Source organism: Pseudopipra pipra, chromosome 3 (assembly GCF_036250125.1).
Source record: "Pseudopipra pipra isolate bDixPip1 chromosome 3, bDixPip1.hap1, whole genome shotgun sequence".
NCBI lineage: Eukaryota > Metazoa > Chordata > Aves > Passeriformes > Pipridae > Pseudopipra > Pseudopipra pipra.
Genome location: NC_087551.1, coordinates 48,480,552 through 48,499,914, shown reverse-complemented (window position 1 = coordinate 48,499,914; position 19,363 = coordinate 48,480,552). Strand labels below are relative to the sequence as shown.

General features: G+C 39.3%; 1 protein-coding gene across 3 annotated transcripts in view; it reads right to left on the bottom strand.

The window, feature by feature from the left end:
* UTRN (utrophin) overlaps window positions 1-19,363 on the bottom strand; it is a 369,967-nt gene that overhangs the window by 325,548 nt on the left and 25,056 nt on the right. The window contains exon 1 of one of the 3 annotated variants that reach the window (XM_064649025.1): window positions 11,527-11,660. The exons of 1 other annotated variant lie outside the window; for it this stretch is intronic. In XM_064649025.1, the coding sequence (XP_064505095.1) occupies window positions 11,527-11,620 (94 nt within the window). In that variant the 5' untranslated portion in view covers window positions 11,621-11,660. Of the gene's footprint in view, window positions 1-11,526; window positions 11,661-19,363 lie in introns of those variants that run through there. One more of the 3 variants, XM_064649023.1, reaches the window with a different exon arrangement.

Below are 19,363 nucleotides of genomic sequence, written 5' to 3'. Positions count from 1 at the left end.
ATGGACATCACTAATAGCAATAGCCAAACACACATGGACATCACTCTGGCATAGCCAAACCTGTATTAATAAAGAGCTTTTCCTGGCTTCATTTACTTATATTGAGGAAATTATGACAACTGCATGGCCTATCAGCTCTCTCTGCCAGTAAGAAACGGAGGCTATACAGCAAAGCAATACCAAGTACAGCCTCTGCATCAGACAAAAGCATTTGATGTAATACAAAATGATGGTTTCCTCAATGCAAAGGTTTATCTTGAAACTCAGATCATTTGGTCTGAGATATTCTAATCAATAAAAGTACTTATACCTTTCTTAGAGGACTAAAAGTAAGATCAGTACTTTTCTTAACCCCCACCCCAGAAAAAGCCAGGACAAGATCACCATTGCTGGGTCACATAAGGCAAGAGGGAATTTTCTCTAAGGCTTTCACATTTCCACTCCCACCCCACCCCAGAAAGAAAAGCTATTTGCAAGTGGTGCCAAATAATATTTCTTACAACAATTGTACTGAACAAGTATTTCCCAAATCTCCCAAAATACATGCTGTAAGCAAAGTCTGAACATGAGCCGTGCTTAAAGGCCAGGGTTCTGTACAACATCCCAGTGTGAGGTTAGTTCTTAGCACCTTCTCTGCACATCCTCAGTTCTCCCAAGAGCCAGCCACACATTAGTTTTGTCAGACCTATCCATGTAAACACTCCCAAGTACCAGACAGCTCTGGTGAAGCAAAGCCCAATTGCTTTGAACAGGTTGTGAAGGGTCTAGATGGATGTGTAATTGCTCAGAGACAAAGGGTCAAATGAGGAAGAAAAAGGAGATGGGGATACCACCGGGATGTACTCCTAGAAGCATGCAAAAACACTGGCTCTGTGAAAGAAAAGCAATACTCACATGGTCCCCCAATGGGATTAAGAGAAGTCTGCTTTCTATTTAACATGTATTTGCATTTCCGAGTGAGACAGCGACCATAACAAATTAACTTCATACACATTTACAAGAATTTCAAAGCCTCAATAAAATGATGCATTTAACCTTAGCACAAACTATAAAGCCTGGCAGTAAGAAAAAAAAAAACAAACAAAACAAAAAATGCATTTTACACTCTGCAGGTTATGCAAATATAGTACCTTAATGAAAGTAATGAAAGATTCTGAAACATTATCATCACAGAAAGAACAAGTGGTATGAACAGGATGAAATAAACTACAAAACAGAAAGCAAAAGTCATCTCCTAAAAACACTGTTGTCCTCATATGACTTGCATTTGAATTTTTAGCTTTGTGTACTATAAACTATGTGTGGGAAGAAAGTGGGGAATGCATGTAGAAAGTATTTTTAATTCAATTTTAAATTCTCTTCTACAAACTAAAAAGCAAAAAGAGGTTTACTTTTAACACTGTGTTAAATGTCACAAGTAACTTCAGCGTTTCTGACAGTCTTACCTACATCACACGAGGCAAAACTAAGAGCTATGCGATTGATGAAATTTGCTAAAACTTCGAAGTTGTTCCACTTTAACATATCATCTTAAACCAATGTAATGCAAATACAGTTGAAAACGTTAAACAGTTTAATATTTAAAAGTTATTCCAAGATCTTTCTACAGCTGTTTGTTCCTTTTGAAAACAGTCCCAATGACTAAACTATAAAACCACTTAGTTTTTTTTTAAAGAAACACCACAAATGTTTTCATCTCTGACACAATTATATAAGAAGCTTAATTCCCATAATACAGATTAGATCTTCATATCTGAAGATCTCTAATTTCACTTGGTGTCAGCTATCACTTCTGATTTTCCACAGTATTGCTGTATTAAGGCTACTCTTTAAATGTTAGATTTTTTTTTTACCAGGAACATACAAGCAAAGCTGCAGTAAAAAAAGGAAATAAAACTTTTTAAACTACAAAGAAGCAAGGAAATGGGAAACAGTATTAAGGATGTACAGAAGAGCATACGAACTCATGCACACTGCTGTCTGAAGCATCAGACAGAGCAAGCTGCAGTACAGTGCTCGTAGTTCAGATTGTCAATGCTGACACACAAGAGTAACCTGTGGCAGAAGCAGAATCATTCACAAAACCCAAGTATTTAGGAAGCCTACCCTGAAGGGGCAAGAAAAGAATTCCTGCTACTGCACACACATCTGCAAGCTGGTATAGCAGGACCATGTACATCCTAAACGTCAGTCATCTACCTACCCATTATTTGCTTGAACAGCACAAGAGACATTATCACTGTCCAATAGATTCGGAAATGAAAATTCACTTTTGAAGAGTAACTCAAGTGGCCAGAAGATACACAGTATTCCCTTTTTTATACAGTTATTCTACTAAATATTGCTATGATCCCCCTCAAATTACAGACTCTGGCTAAGAAAGGCTCCGGAAGTGCTTAAAAGGCAGCATCGATCTGCTTTATCCTTCAGAATCTTTTCAGTCCAATTACAAACTAGCATGATTGGCTTCACAAGATGACATCTGCAAACTTCTGTTTATCCAGAAACAGAACCCTCAAATTTTGTAAGTGACAAGTGAAAACTGAGTGAAAGGAGAGAATGCAAAGGAAGAATCAGAGTGTCAAAGGGACATCTAAGAAGGCTAGAAAATAAAAGGAACACATGTGAAGATTTCTGTTTTCAAAAGAATTAGCATGATTGAGAGATGACATAGCAACCTATTATGCTAGTTTGAATTTTGGTGCATTTCATTACAACCTTATACCTGAAAGAGACTTGTCTCCAGCCCTGCAGAGATAAGTATACAATAAAAAGAAAAACATCAACTTGCTAAAAACTAAAATTAAAGCTTGGGAACTGTCTTGTCACATTGTTCCACTCTTTCAATTCACGTTACAACACTGTTATTCCTCAAGTCTTTATATGGCTGCAAAAAGGAAAAGCAATTAAGGCTGACTATCAGCCTTAGCACCCTTCAAATGCAGAATGAAATGTGGGCTCAGTAAGGGAGCATGAGAAGATGACAGAACTCCAGTTGCTCAGCTGCAATAACTACACCTCCTAGACATGCAACACTACAGAAAAAGCCACAGAAATTTTCAGGAAAAGCCTGCATTTCTACCTTTTATTCTCTGCCTTTAGCACAGTGGAAGAAACCATGTAAGAAAGCAGTATGTGAAGATATTCATTCTTGGGAGAGGAAGAAATACATAAGATTAAGAGTGAGCAAGGATGACACATGGACGTTTGTATTTATCGTACCATCTCCAACCCTATGACACAAGTTCTTCATCTGGATTGTTTCAATCTACAAAACACAGGACAGCAGAAAGGTATGTCAGGAGGGGAAAGATGCAGATAGAAAGCAAGTTATCAGTTAAGACACAAAACCTGAAGAATTAAGAGATCAATACAGAAGTGTCACATTATAGTCAGATCAGGAAGGATGGCCTTATTAACACCATCTCTAAGCAGCTGAGCTAATCTGCGTTCTGTGAGTGCACCAATATCCCCATGCCCAGACAACCTATCCACTGCAGCCCCTCAAATCAAGAGCCTGAGAAATGGAAGGTATTTATCAAATAACTTCAAAGAGGTACTTAAGCATAACATAAGGAGGAAAGCTGAAGGTCACACAAAAACCCCACCACAGTAGTAGCAAAATCATAATTGTGCAAAGTTAAAAAACACACACCACATCACTCATCTATACCAGGGAGATTTCCAAAAAAAAATGTTTCTCTGACAATGTAAGTTACTGTTTTGGAACTCTGTTTTAACTCTCTTAACTGCACATTTGATTTGTTTCTTACAAAGGTGAAGGCTCAATAATTCACTTATACTGCCATGAGAACACAACAGAAGAATGAATATGCAAAGACAAGAAAAAAAGCTTCTATGATTTAGTAGATGTGAGAGAGCACTCTTCCACTGCAAAGCAGTCAATAATAACATAAGCCAATCAGAAATTATCTATTTGCCTCAAAAGTCTTTAAGAGCTATTGCTAAGCCAGTAAAGCATTTCCCCAAAACCTCTTCCTTTGCAGGCTGTCTGAGCCACTTTACGGGAATTTCTACCAAGTCTATCATCAACTTTGCTCTGCTCCCACATACAGCACTATAAAAAATAAGATGGCTACAGATTTATTCATAGTGTCACATCCAATTTTTAACTGAACAGAGAGCAATGGCTCTGGGAGGACCACATGCTAAACTACTGAACTGATGAACACTTATTTTTCTTAACTACTTCAGCCACTGATAATTTGGGTACACAGATATGTTTGGTTCTGTTTGGATTCGGAAGGGTTGTTTTTTGTGGGGTGTTATTTTTAATGGCTAGAGTAAATTTTTTAGGCTAGTCAAATAGCTTCCCACTTTACAGATAAAGAGCACATTTACACCGTCAAAACAATAGCTAATTATTTACCTGAGATGGATCTGCTGCGTATAGTGTTCAAGGATATTCACTAGGACAAGGCTATTAGAACATACACATTTTGTCACAGATCTGACTCACTCTCTATCACTCTGGAGGAGTGACAGCTACGAGGCACATGCAGCTTTGTGCGCACCAAAGAGGAAACTGGAAACGGCAAATAAGGAACACCATGCCAGGACTTCGCAAAAGGCACTAGAAAACATTCACTACTCCCACATATGCTGGCTGTAAACCAGTCTTACTGCTCCTGTAGGCTCCTTCAGTTGATGCAATTAAAAGTAAGAGTAGCATTTACACACAGAGCAGCAGAACACTGCTTAGCAGCTGATCAGGACCATTTTCAAGATGCTGCAAATATTTAATGCAAGTCTGCTTTTCTCAAACATGGGTTCCATTTGTGTTGGTTTTAGAGTCACACACCATAAAGAAAGGTACGAGGAAACATTATCAGCCAAACCCTGCTTCCACAAGCATTAGCATATTTGCTAAACCATACTTGGAATTACTTTCAGATATATTTAAGTTTGTTTCAGATCAAGAGTCCATTTTTACCATCTGAAAATTTTTGGACCACAGTAAGCTCATGCTCTTGCTGAGAGTTGACTGCATGTGTCCACCAAGGAAAGCCAGCTTTTCTCACAAATAAAAGCCCAGTTCTAATTGAAGATATAATTTAAATAAGCAGGCTTTTTCATTCCCATTGGGGGAGGGAGGCAAGGATTTGGGAATGAAGGAGTGCAATTCAATGTGGGAAGACAAGAACAGGTGGGGAGAAGGTGTTTTAGCTTTTGTCTTTGTTTTACACTATCCTATTCTATTTTAATTGTCGATAAATTAAAAGAACTTCCCCTCAATCAAGTCTGCTTTGCCCACAGCTTGAACTGGCAAATGATATCCTTGTCCCCATTTCAACCCGTGAGCTTTTCAGTCTTCTTTTTCTCCCCCTGTCCAATTGAGCGGAGAGTGAGACAGTAGCTGGATGAGCATTTGGCAACTACCAAAGTCAACTTACCAGAGGGACTGAACAGCAACAAAGAAAATATTAGCTGCAATAAGGCACACTTACTGCAACTTAGACATAAAAATCTTTCCCCTTAGCTCAGAGCAGGACATCTGATAAGACAGCAAACTAGTTTATGTGGCCATAATATAATTCCAGCTTGACTCCTGAGGGCAAATTCTTGAAGTTATTTTTATTGCTATAACAAAAACAATAAAACACCCACAAAGAAACCCCAAACCATCCACCAAACACATTTTTAAAAAAAGAGAAACAAGATGCTCTATATACAACAAAGCCTTTTATAGTATTGCTTGCTATCACTTCTAAATCATTTGATCCTAACAATGAGTTAAACCGCAGTGTTTTCTGATATTAATCTATTGCAAAATGAAATATCTTGGAAGGATAACATCCTGCATTGTCAGCAATATCTTGGTTTCTCTTTCAGTTTCAAAACCAATAAAATCACTTGGTTAAAATAAGCACTTTTTTTCCCCCTTAGTTACAGGTAGATAAAGTACACAAAACAAAAAGCACCTCCAACTGGCACTGTTGTGCAGTGAAGTGGGAACAACAGACACTTTGATTATTTTCAAGAATATGCCACTTGATATTATTAGAGACAGGAATTAAAGTGCATCAGAATCAACTAAAAACACAAGAGGTATACCGTGATTGGTTTAATCCTGTCAAGGTATTAGCATTTGCAACTTTCTGCTAACAAGTTATGTATAATCAGTTCTGTCCACAGGTCAAAAACCAAAAGGATAAAAAATACTTGCTTCCATTTAATAACAATTTACTGCTTGCTTACTACAGCACAGTACAAAATCAGTAAGTCATCATTTGATACTCAAGTTCACCAGCTATATTTTCTCTCATTTTTATTAAATAGAAATGAGCTTGAACATTGTGGGAGACTCCACCTGCATTCAGGACTACTAAACAAAACGCTGAGATGTGTTCCCACAGGAAAGTTGTCTGTGTAATCCACACTGTGGAACTTTTTTCAAGCTACTGGAGTTACTGCTTATAGATTAGATAAGGAATACTTGCATGAAATTTTATGGCTACAGATAGGGGAATGATGGTGAGATATCAGGTGACAGCATTTTCTATCTTTCTTGTACACCATGCTAAGAATCCCAGTGTATTAATCTTCAATCTCAACCTGACATCTTCAAGCTAAAGCTTAGAACTTTCTCACTGGAAGGAAAAACTACAACAAGAATTAGTAACAAGTTCATTGATCAAAAATTATAATGCAAGACCTACATTATAGAAAATCGGAGAAAAGACAATGGATGCTATTTAGTAATACAGATTAGTTTTGAAATATTCAATTCCAAGTTTATATTTATTTCAGCAACTAAAAAGATCATAATCATGACCTTCAAAAGTTCTCTGCATCTGAAGTGGAGAAATAGCAGAAAGGAATGTGCCTGACAAATTTGGAAAAAAAAAATCAGTATAAAGACTGTATGTAAGAGAGAAAGTAGCTTTAGAGGGATCTATTATTCTACTTTCAGAAATTAACAACTTGACTGTTTCTTTGCTACCCTAAAAGCAGCACTGGAAATGTTTTCCTTATATATAAAGAGACTCATGTGACACAAGCCAAGTAAATATTGATTTTACTATAGATGAGCTAGGAGCAGAAGTTAAAACATTCTGTGCAGACCATTGAAATTATGAATTGCTTTAAAAATATTTCGCATTACAAGGTATTAAACCAGCTAAGAACCTTTTAAAATAATCTGAAGCTTAAAATGATTGAGCTGTACAATTTTAGCAGGGGAAAAGTATAGCTGAGAAGCAACACTAAAAGGCCAGACTTCAGCAGCTCAGGAAGCCAAGCAGGATGCTCTCTTTCAACCCAAAGCACGCAGTCCTGAAGCCTTGATGTTGGGGGACAGCTCAGGAGCAACCCTGGAAAAGCACTGGCCTGGAACCAGTCACCAACACAAGAGGGGATAGGTAGAGACAACATCTCTTTAAGAAGTTAGCCTCACAGCTAGAAAACTCTATGCACTCCTTCTAGCCAGTTTACCAGAACAATGACAAACACATGATCTGTGACATGGTCGTGGTTCTACTACCTGCCCAGCTCTACTCACATCCCAGGCATATAACTGAATGTTGCACCTCTATACTGTAAGTTGGTATATCTCAGGCCCTGATTTCAAGTTAATCAGATCCAGAACAGTTAAACCTGAGCAATATTTTATCTCAATAAAGAGGAGATATTTCATAACTGCAGTACAAAACGTACACTGTAGTCAAATGCGGCAAGACAGATACAATCATCCTGCTTCCATCTGCATTTGCAATACTAAATGATCTTTTATCTGTCAAATATTACCAAGGGCTGCCAGCGCACACTGTTGCGTGCCAGGTTTGATTGGGGCAGACACAAGGGGAAAGCTGTTGACTGCCATCCTGCACAGCAGAGAACTCAGACAGCACACTCCCTAATTTCTACAGTGAACCCTTGAACCGTTTGCTGCTTTTCTGAACACTTAGATAGAAATTCATCTCATATGTAACAAGTGTCAGAGTAAATGCATCTCCTTGCCCCGCAGCACAAGCCCATTTTTTTACTCGCTGGAAGGATCAGCCAGGGAATTATTGCAATTTGCTTTCTCAGCCTCTTGCTTAGTGAAGATTAGGGCGCACTCCACCCAGACGCCACACAAATGAGGTCACATAGCAGACCACACTGCTGCCAATTCCTGCCCTATTCATCAGGGACGGGGGCAGGAAGCATATGGAGCTCTCAAGTTAAGGGTCACACCATTTCAGTGAAAACATAAAAGCGGACCAGCGGCAGATTATTCACCGGTCAATGGAACATGGTTTCTCCGTATGGCAGAAGTGAGTCACAGGCACCACTCTGTCCAACACAATGCAGAGGGGCACAGACTGCATCCAGAAACAAAACACTCCCCTACAGTTTACAAAAAGGACTGTACTACAAGACAATAGAAAACTTTCCAGTTTTTCAGTATGTGTGTGCATTTAATAGTTTAATTTACATAAGAAGAGGGTTTTTTAAGTCTTTCAGATCATGAAAATCAGTTCAGGTGAAGACCCAAAAGGCAACTATATAATATGATGACATTACTATGTAACTTGTTTTTATCCACAACTACACTGTATTTCAGAACACATCCTTCATCACATGCCACCAAAGAGGACATATACCATTCTCAGATGTTTAAAAGCCAGAGTTGTTTAAAATCAAACAGATTTGAGGTCCAGCATGGCTCTACTAAGCAACTAACTAACCCAGAGCTTATAGTAATATGAATACCATAAGTATTATTTTGACTGTTGTAACCACTTGTGTGTTCTCATAAATAACTTCAAGTTGCTATCAGTGCATATATCTTTTGGGAACACAGATTAATTCCTTCCCACCTGAAAGGAAGCTTTCCATTTGTAGGCTAGTGCTCCTGGGATTTCCATAGGGAGACTATTGGAGCAAGAAGGAAGACATAAATGGTAACAGAAACTAAATGCAGAGTTTTGAAAGATATGCTCTCAAACTATCCACCTGCAAAATGTCTCAGTCATGTCATTGCCAATACTGCCTACTGCAATTAAAAAAATAAGACTCATTTCATTACTGGGGTGGCGGCCACATAATTAGTTCACACAATAAAATGTAAATTGATCTCTTGCTTCTGTTGACAACTGTGTAAATAAAATAACAAAACAATATCTAGTGGCATAATGCTAAGATGCTTTATTGGCTTCAGGAGTTGACATTTTACGGAAATAGTGCCACAAGGCAACCTCTTTGAGAAGGCTTCACAGAACTGGCATCTTTTTCTGCCTCCATAATACAGGTTAAGTAGCCTCCCTGCAAATGACAGGGTGACATCCATCTGAGTAATGAGGTAATTGAGGTTAAAAAATTATTTAAGAAAACAATCACATCAAATACTGCTACAAAAGTGGAGTATGTATATATAAATAAAAAATAGCCCAATCATTTCCCTGGAACAGTTTTAGAAGTTTTCCTGGAAGAATATAAATTATCTCCCATGACACAGAACAGTAATGAAGAAAGCCCATTTGTTTGAACAGGTGAAGATATTATAAGATCCCTTCTTTTTTCCCCTCCCAGACAAAGAGCAAGCTTTGGTTCCAGTTAGGCTCCAGCAGCCTACCAGTGCCACCACACTCCCAGCACCTATCACTAACTTGAGAGCTTAAGAGGTTATTAAGAGAGATTAGACATTTATAAAGGACATCCTATTATATGAGCTAAATTATTTAGTATGTTTTAGGCCATAAACCAATCTCTGACTAAACATGTTCATGTCTTTTAGGCTTCTGAGGACAGAAGAGAGTCTTATCCATTTTGGTTTCACCTAAAGGCTTTGAATGTAAATGAATTACTTTATCAGATGAGCTTCAACCCCCCTTCCTCCAGTCCCTTCAATTCTCACAGCAAGCAGACAAACAAAGCTGCACCTCTGCTGACACTGCAATATTTACTGGGCAGTAGTCACCCCTAAAATTTTCTAGCCAAAGAGCTGCACACAAGGTGCTTCCTAAACTTCTCAAAACTCTCCCTGTTATTTATATTCTGGATTTCTGTGAGAAGCAAAGGACATGAAAAAACAATTACACAAACATCCCCTCCCAACTTCTCCACCCATTTTTTCCCTGCTTGAGTATTTTCAGTACTGGCTATAACATCAGTCCCAAGTTTATGCTCTTCTAAAAATATAACAATAAAAGAAGAAAGGAAAAAATCCAGGAAATATTCCTAAAAAACCCACAGCAATACACACAGAGCCAGAACAAACATTTTCCCCAAAAAACAGCTCAGGTGAAAAACCAAGCAGACTGATTTTATCCTGCTTCTAACCTTCCAAGAGTGATCAACTACAGCTGTCTCACATTAGTGGACTGAATACATGCAGACTTTGAAGAACACCAGATCTCTCCAATCTATAATTTACTGAGCTCTCCAGAGTCAGTCAAAAGCAACTCCACTCACATTACTGAGCTTTCTTGACATTTTTGTCAGTTTTAACAGAGTTTGGACTGAGCCACACAGGAAAAGTTTCTGCTCTCAACTAAACTGGCTTATATCCAAATCCAACGCATTGTTCTAGAAGCAAACGTACATGAGATCAGAGTCCAAGTCCATCATTTTATTCTAAAGTTGGCCATGACACTGATACACAGTAGGAGGATTTTTGTTTCTCTTTCTAAAAACCCATATCTAGACTTCAGCTTTGTACCAAAAAACCTGCATCAAAAGTCAAGTCAAAGAGACTAAATTCTCTATTATCAGCAGGGTCTGCATCCATGAAGTTCTGACACCAATTCACAAAATAAACAGCCCACATCTGTCACTTACTGAATCTAAACAGCATATTCATAGGTACTAGGAATCCTCAAATTGTCTTTTCCTTGCCAGTCTATGTTATTTGGCCCTAGTCACAAAACAGCAGAAGAGACAATACATGAAATTTCAACTGGAACTGGTAAGCAAAGATGGCAGAAAGAAAAAGAGAGAGTAATATTCCCAATTTCTTCTCTTCCAAAGCACCCCTCCACAAAACATATTCTTTCCAAATCACAGGAAATATTGTTCTCTTGAAATACCACCAAAATCGGGAGAAAAGCCTGTGAGGGATAAAGGAGCTGCTATAAGCATCTACATTCAAAAGTCCCAGAAGACACAGTAAGCAGAACTGTAAAGAATCAAAATAATTAAATACTGAAATCACTGTGACTTAACAAATAGTTTAAGAAAATAGGCAGCATTAAGACTTTCAATCAGATAGAACAGCAATAAAATTTATGCCACGTTATGCTAATGTTATAGGTGAAAGGGAAGCCATGACACAAGCATTACCAACAGGATCTTGTGGCTGCAGGTGTGACGCAGTCAGAGCTCACACAGTACTTACAATGGAGCAGCGCCACAGAAAACAGTTTTCCCTGTTCAGTTTCCTGCCATGCCTTCCACAGTCTGTTAGTTAGCGCAGACTAACTTGAACAAAGCAGCTTGCATCACGTGTAGAAGATAAAAACAGACCCACGTTGCTGGATCTCTTCATCTACCACAGCCTTCAGAACACAGGTAAGCACTCACCCAGCGGAGGGTAACAGGTCTGCCTGCCAGTATCCCGAGGTGCAGCAACCTTGTACTTTTTCCACACAACTTTCTTGGCTGTTTGAACACTCATGATCAAGCTCACTCTTTGAATAACAGGAAAGTGAAGATGCAGAGGAAGTACACGCTAGTACCCATTCAAGAACTGCATGCCGGGACTCAAAGGGGAGGGAAGCGCTGGTTTTCCTCAGAGGGCTCGACACGTTCAGCCGCACAGTGACTGACAAAACCAGTCAGGAAACAAACCTTTTAAAAGGCTGCACGTAAACAAGTAATGGACTCCAAGCTAATTGAGATTTGTTTTCTCTTTAAAAACATATGAATATGCTGCTTTGATAGGACACCCTAGCTTTCAGAGAACCAGAATATTAAATTCACCAGAAAGCAGGTGGCAATTTTTCCTTTTCTGTTCAAATTAACCTGTCTGGTCAAATACTATGCTCATTTTAAAAATTCTAAGTATTTTTAGCCTTTACTTTGCAACAAGTTTGCAGTATCACCGTAACACCTTTTCCACACATTTGACAGAACGTGAAACCAGAACAACTGTTCTAACAACCTTTCAAAACAGCACAAGAGATTTTAAACACAGCATTTCAGCATAAAAAGGAAGTTCTACAAATAAACCTCCAAGTCAAAAATTACAAATCCTGATTAGGCATGCCCTTTCCACTGTGCAGTAATTCCAAATAGGACAGAGCACAGAAAAGTAAAGCATAAGATTAGTAATGCAAGGCTATGATAGCATCAGAGTTATTTTACAAGTAGGCCTTTAAACTGTGCTTACCACCAGCACAGAAAGCAAATCCAGTCTCTCTATCTTCAAAATACTGCTGCCAACTTCATAATCAAATTAAGCAGACTACAGATTCTGTAGTTATGAAAGACACACAACTCCAGATAGAACACTTTAGGATATTGAATTGTACCAAATTCTGATAGTCACAACAAAGTAATACAAGAAGAGATTAACTGTAACACATAACTACAAGCCTATGACAAAAGAGAAGAATTCTAAACAGCACAATTGGTTTCAAAAGCAAGTAGATGCTGCTTGATTTGCTTGTCTTACTGTACTATGCTATCAAATAACTGCTCTAAATACTGCTCTTATCTGTCCATTAATACTCAGTTGGAACAGTTTACTGTGTCACACCCAAGACACTATTTGGGGGAGGGGAGAAGGGGGAAACCAAGATCAGATTTTTCTTTAAATTTTTGTGGGCCAGGAACTGGTCTTACTTAGTTTTGTGGGTTGGAAGTTTTTTCCAATTTGAAGAATTCCTCAAAGTTGAAGGCTGAAAGACTTCACACAAAGGGAGTTTTGTTTCCGTGAATAAAGGCAACCATACATTCAGGGGGCTAAATTAGACGTTTGTATCCAAACATTTCTGTGAACCACGCAAACAAGAGCAACATGTAATAGAAGAGCAACAAGGTAATAAAAGCTTTAAAGCTAGAATTTTTATTTTAGAAACAAACATGGATGTATTTTGCCATAGTAAATACAAATATAAACCTTACTGTGCTAAGCACTTCACAAGTACAAAATAAAAAGATGCTGCCAACTTCACCAAACTATGCGAATTAGCAGACAGACATGCATATATGCCAGAAGTCTTAGTAACAGCAGCAGAGCTTCCTTTTTTGCTCAAAAAAGGAAAAAAAAAAAAAAGCTTTCCTTTTTGATGAGACTGGTCCAAATTCCCTAAGAATGCTCTCCTTTACCTCTCCCAATACCTCATCTCACCTTGGTCCCTGCCACTCCAAGGTAAAGGCCCATCCACACTTGCCAAGACCAAAAAATAAGCACAAGTTTCAGGAGTCAGCTACTTTGTTACAATATTTCCCACTTCTCAAAAAAGAAAGGGTTAAACACCAACCTCAGACTCCATCAGTCCCTTGAACTTAAACGTGAAGCTATTAGAGGGGCTGGAGAGAACCACTGATGCACCAGAGCTTCCAGAGAACCTCATCTCAAGCTCTGCCTTGACATCAGCAGCTACAGCAGTACACTAGAGAAACTGCTTTTACCTAACAGCAAGTTTTACCTTGAAAATCCAGCGTTTCAGTAAGAATACACACTGAGAATATTTATTAAGAGGGGTTTGTTGTTTGTTTTTCAAACATAGTGCATCTCTTGCCTAAATGGAGATATCATTTCACATCAGAACCCACCTGCAAAGAAGTTAGCTTCAGGATGGCATGAATATTATTTCAAGAAAAACTCTAAAAAGTGAAGCTACGGCCTCTGCCAAAATCTAAAGTACTGCGTGTGAAACCCATGTGTTAATCACAAAAGCTGATAAGCAAAAGAGAAATATAAACTTCTGGGCAAAGTAATCTTTGAAGAAGGCAAAAGAAGATTTTTTTGCTTTTCTAAACAAACATAAGAGTTCAACATACTAGCATACTCTCTACCCATAAACCGCTTCATTCATTAGAAGACGGTCTTATTCCTACTACTATTGAATTCAATAGGCCATTTATTTAGCAGCTCTCTGACTGGAGTACATGCTCTCTTCTATTCTCTCTGGTGTTGACAGCAGTAATCAAATTTTGTACATACCACTGGCCCTATTATAGTTCAACAGCAGCTGGCTGCCTGCCTAGTCTTCTTATCATGTATGATAAAAAAGACCAGCCAAACAGACCAGCTGAAACCACGGTTGGAAGACAGAAGTGAAGCCTAACTAGATGACCAATAAGTAGAAATCACATCTTTTTATGCTTGCCCATTTATAACAAAGCATAAAGAACAAGGCTTCACTCAAAACATGACAAGTCTGCTTTAACAGTTTTCAGAAGGGCTGGAGCTTAGGTGGCAATTCAGTCCTTGTTGAAGAGGAGGTCTGAATGTCATACTTCATACATGAAACACTCCCTCAGCTATAGCTCTGTCCACACAGCAGGGAACAGAAAAGCACAGAAGCAGGGGGTGGAAAGGAAAAAAAGAGTGGCAAACGCCCAGATAACTGTACCCATTCATTTGAAGGTGAGCTCATAAATGCTCAAGATCACTTCTTTGTCATGGCCCCAGCACCCACGAAGTCAGTGTTGGGCTCAGAGCAAAATTAAAATTCATAGAGGCAAATAACAATGGGAGCAGAGGGCAACATCCTTTAATTATAAAAATTCCCTATATGCAAGACAATCTAGAATGAGATTGGTTTCCATTTCTTCTTTGCCTTCTGGGAGCCTTCCAAGAGTCTTGAATGCCTTGAATCTGAGAAGAGGAAACGGTCTTCTTTTTCACAGCCTGCCTCCTTCCAGATTTGTTCCAAGTAGGCCCTGGTTAACCACGCTCTGAACTTCCACTCTTCCAGATAAGTCATTAGAGAAAGGCTGTTTTTTAAGTCAGAGGAAAAAACAAACCTAAGGACATCTTATGGGAGCAGAATAAGGAGGTATGGAGTCTCTCCTTTGCCTTCTTTCTCCATCACACACAAGCCAAGAGCCTCCTCCTTCCTAGATGAGGAGCACATTCTTTAGCAGGGTTCCTGTGCTACCTGTTTAGTCCTACCCTTTATAACACTGCTATAATGAGCATCTTGTTAAGCATTTCTCATGCTGTGGGACATTAACACCCCATAATTTTGTTCAGGATGTTTTAATTCGCCACAACAACATGACAGGACTTTTTTTTTGCTGGCTAAACATGTTTTGAATTACTAGACCACACAATACTTGTTTGAGCAAGCAAACAAGAAAGCTTCAAGGCAATGCTAAGGAGAAGGATGGTGAAAAGGCAGCAGGAACTTGAACATAAAGTAATGTTTCAAGTGACTGCTGCATTTTTATGGAAACTGATTATGAGTTTAATCTCTACTTCCAGGAAACCCACAGCACCAGCAACTTCAGATGGATAACAAGGAGTTTTTAGCATTTCTATTGAAACCTCCTTTCACATAGCAGGTTCATGTCAACATAAAGTTTTCTCCTGAAAAGGGAATTAGCAACACAGTAAATGCCCTCGCTAATATGGAAGAGGAACAGAGTTTTGAGTATGGCAGCTATTGGAGCACTGCAGTACAGATAACATAGATATTCTCCCAGTGCTCACGCAGGCAGCTGCAACACAAACCCTTGCAGCATGCAGCACCTCAGCCATGCTGTACTTGATACATGGTTCTTGTAAAACAGTGTGTCTGTGGCTGCCACAAATAACTAACTCATCTTGCAAAAGAAATATTAGTAGCAACTTTAGATAAATTGTAATACCTTTCAAGAATCACCATAATTTTAGTCACTCTTTTTAAAGTTCCTCTTAGAGCTTCGCTTTTCCTCTTGTATAGATATAAGGGAATATTTTGAACGTAAATACTGAGAAAACCTGTGGAGCACATCAGTCTTCCAAAACCATTGTTTACATTATAATCATACCCATGAAACCCAACCACAACACAACCAGCAACTGCTTTTTACAAAACATCCTGAGCCACCTGTTTCCAGCAGCCCGAAAAAGTGACAGCAGGTCCATAGGAGTAGGAGCCTTGTGTATTTTGCTTATCATTTAAAATGCTGAGCACACCTTCCAAAACAAGGTTGCTTGCCTATTCATGGGCAACATTATAAAACAAATCCCAATCAATCCGTGACAGATGCACAGCTCAACACTTGTGTGTTTGTATGCTGGGGTATAATGTGTATTTCAGCAGGAGCCCTGGCATTGAGCCCTGAGTGACAGTACTGGAACCCAAGCACAAGAGAGGGACCATCCCTTGAGCTGCTCCAGCTCCTCCAACCAGCAATCCTGGTGGTTTACAGTTCTCAAAACCACTGATCCTGCTGCAGCAGGACAGACTGAAAAGCCTGGGTTCAACCCGGTAGCCAAGCAGCTGTTAAGAGCCACTGGTGAGCAACTACACCCAGGACAGAGCACTGTCCTCAACACACTCCACAGCATCAGGAACTGTTGCAGAAAAAGGCACTGCCTTTAAAAAACATTTCATTCTTTTGCCCTTCACATGCCATAACAGAATTCAAAGCTTTGGAAGCAATGGTTTTGGCAAGCATGTAAATAGAATAATTTACTTGTACTCTTTCCTGTCACTCATTTTGTAAATGTCTGTTTGTACCTCCAAGAACAAATATGTCAAAGCTTCCTTCTAAATCACACAGGGATTTTTTTTCCTTAGAAAGTATATTCTGATACACTCTTTTCAAAAACTCTTCCAGCTTTCCCCATGCAGACCACACAGGGTTGTGCACTGGCATTTGCCACAAGATGGGCAGAGGGGAAGGACAGCATGTGAGGAAGTTGGGAGAGCAGCTCTGGAGCAAGCACATGTCCCTCCACTTGCCAAAGCTTTCAGGCCTTCACTGAGGACACCTCTACCAGCTAAGGTTGCAACCACAACCCTCATCCTGAAAGCTAAAACCCTTATTTCCTATCACAGGAGGAGGAGGAGGGGAGATAATCACAGTTAAATATATTACGGGTGCATTTCAAGAGTGGCACAGCCTGAGAGATGATTGCATTCATGGTTAGCAGGGCAAACAACTGCAGCTCCAAACATCTAGAAGTCTGCTTTTCTTCTTTAAACGCCCTGTAACAATGCATGGGTGATCAGATAGCACCCTCTAAGAAATTAACTCTCCAGCTGTACCATTTAGAGCTATTTATTTGCATACTGACACTGAGCTGTCACAAGTATACACATTACTAATCTTTTTATAAGTAGCATTCGATTTCTTCCACCCAGACAGTCTACTTCCCTTCCCGTTTGCAACAATGTATTTTATTCATCCTTTTACACAACAAAAAGCCACAAAGGACAAAGAGTATGTGCAGAGCTGCTCTGCCTTCCACAAAGAACTTCTTACTGAAGTTCTTTGGACTTTCCAGTTACCATGCTGGGGATGGGGAGTTTTGCTCACCTCAACGTGGGCTCTGCAGAAAGCCTGCATTAGGAGCCCCAAGTCTCCCCACTCCCTCCCTGAACAGCTAGAGTACTGGAGAGAGCTCCCTAAACTAAAAAGGTTGTCTTTTCCTAGTTCAGAAAGCTAAAAAAAAAAAAAAAAAAAAAAAAAAAAATAATAATAATCAGTAAGAAACTATTAAGGCACCCTAAAACTAAGAAAAATAAAAAAAATTCTGTTCTCTATGGTTATATAGCTGATTGTAGGCAGCTCAGGAACAGCCTTCCTATAAGCAGTTTCTAGAACATTAGGAAATTTTGAGAAATACATACAAGAAGTTTGACTTGTTTGTGTTGACTGGAGTCAAGTCTATTAAGAATAAATACAGCAATTATTGGGAGAGGACAATTACACAGACAAGACAAATGTATCCCCATCTAAACTCCCCACTCCTCAGAGGACAAACCTGTCTCCTACCAAGACCCAAGACAAGCATCCCTCTTTCCAAAATAGGTGCTCTTATCAGAGTCAAAAAAAAAAACAGACAAACAAAAAAAACCAAAACCAATCACACATCAACCCAAACTACATCTACTCAGCTCAGTACAAGAAAGCTGCACTGGGTATTCAGGACTCAGCACAGCAACACAGCACACAGCTCGGGTGCATACACCCAGCCCATTGTCCTGGAGCAGCCCCATGGCCCCTGGGGACCACATACTGCCCAGTTTGATGAGGGCAGGCATAGCACTGTTCCTTCTGCATGATGCCAGAACAATAACTTACAATTTTCTAAACTACAGAAACCCATCTTAAAATTGCCAACACTGCTGCCACTGTATGAGCCTTTATTTTCATGGAAGACATCTTTACCAAAATAAATTAAAGAAAAAAAAAAAAAGAAATCACGCAAAACATACTCCAGTTCAATCCTCTTTAAAGTCTCTATTTAACTGCAGACTACTACACCACTTGTTAATTTGTCCCAATAGTTAAATCTGCACTCACTGCTAAAAGCTTACACAGCATTCACAACCTTTAGCCACTGGTCTCCTTTTAACAGCTACAAATTGCAAATCATTGAGTTACTAGTATTATCAAGACTGCAACAAGGCCAGAGAATATATTTCAGTAGATAGTCCAACATTCAGATGGTTTGGTTTGGCAGGTATAACACTACAAAGTATTAAAAAAAAAAAGTCATTACATCACACTGTACATCATTAAAACTATTGAAACTAATGGCCTTCTTTTTCCTCTTCCTCACCAATTAGCACAGCAAGAAAAAGAATGAGGTAAAGCCGCGTTCTTTGTTAATATTTAAATACTGAACCTACTGGAACCTGCAAAATAACTGATTAATAAACTACTCTGAGGCTGAGGTCAGTTTACAGAGGACCATCATGCAGCAGCTATGGCAACACAGAACCACCACGCTGCACTGCCAACCAGCAATGGGAAACATAAGAATAAAGAGCAAAGCAACAAACAGCATCAACCTGCTCCTGTATGGCCACAGAAGCAGAATTAAAGCTCTCAGAGGGAGGGCTCTTCAGTTTAGCACAGCATTTCTGTGTATCAAGGGACTGGGGAAGGAAAAGACTGTGTAAAAGAGACAAAGCACATGGCACAACAGAACCGTTACCTAAAGAAAGAAAAGACCCACCACCATTAGTGGAGATGTGGTGGAAAGAGGACCAGGCAGTGGTAAGCAGCTGAGGGGTGGTAGCTGATTCAGTTTTGCAAGTCAGCAAAAGGTTGCGTGTTTACACCCTCACTTGTTTTCAAGAAATTTTCAGCAAGCTTTCTGTGTGTATACTTTGCAGGCTTCTACCAGGTCAAATGGAAAACACTGGGCTCAGTCATTTAAGCTCGTGTGCAGAGGAGTAATTACCAAAGCTCCACTAGACAGAAGGATTGCATTCTTTTATTCTTCAAATGCCACCACCCACTC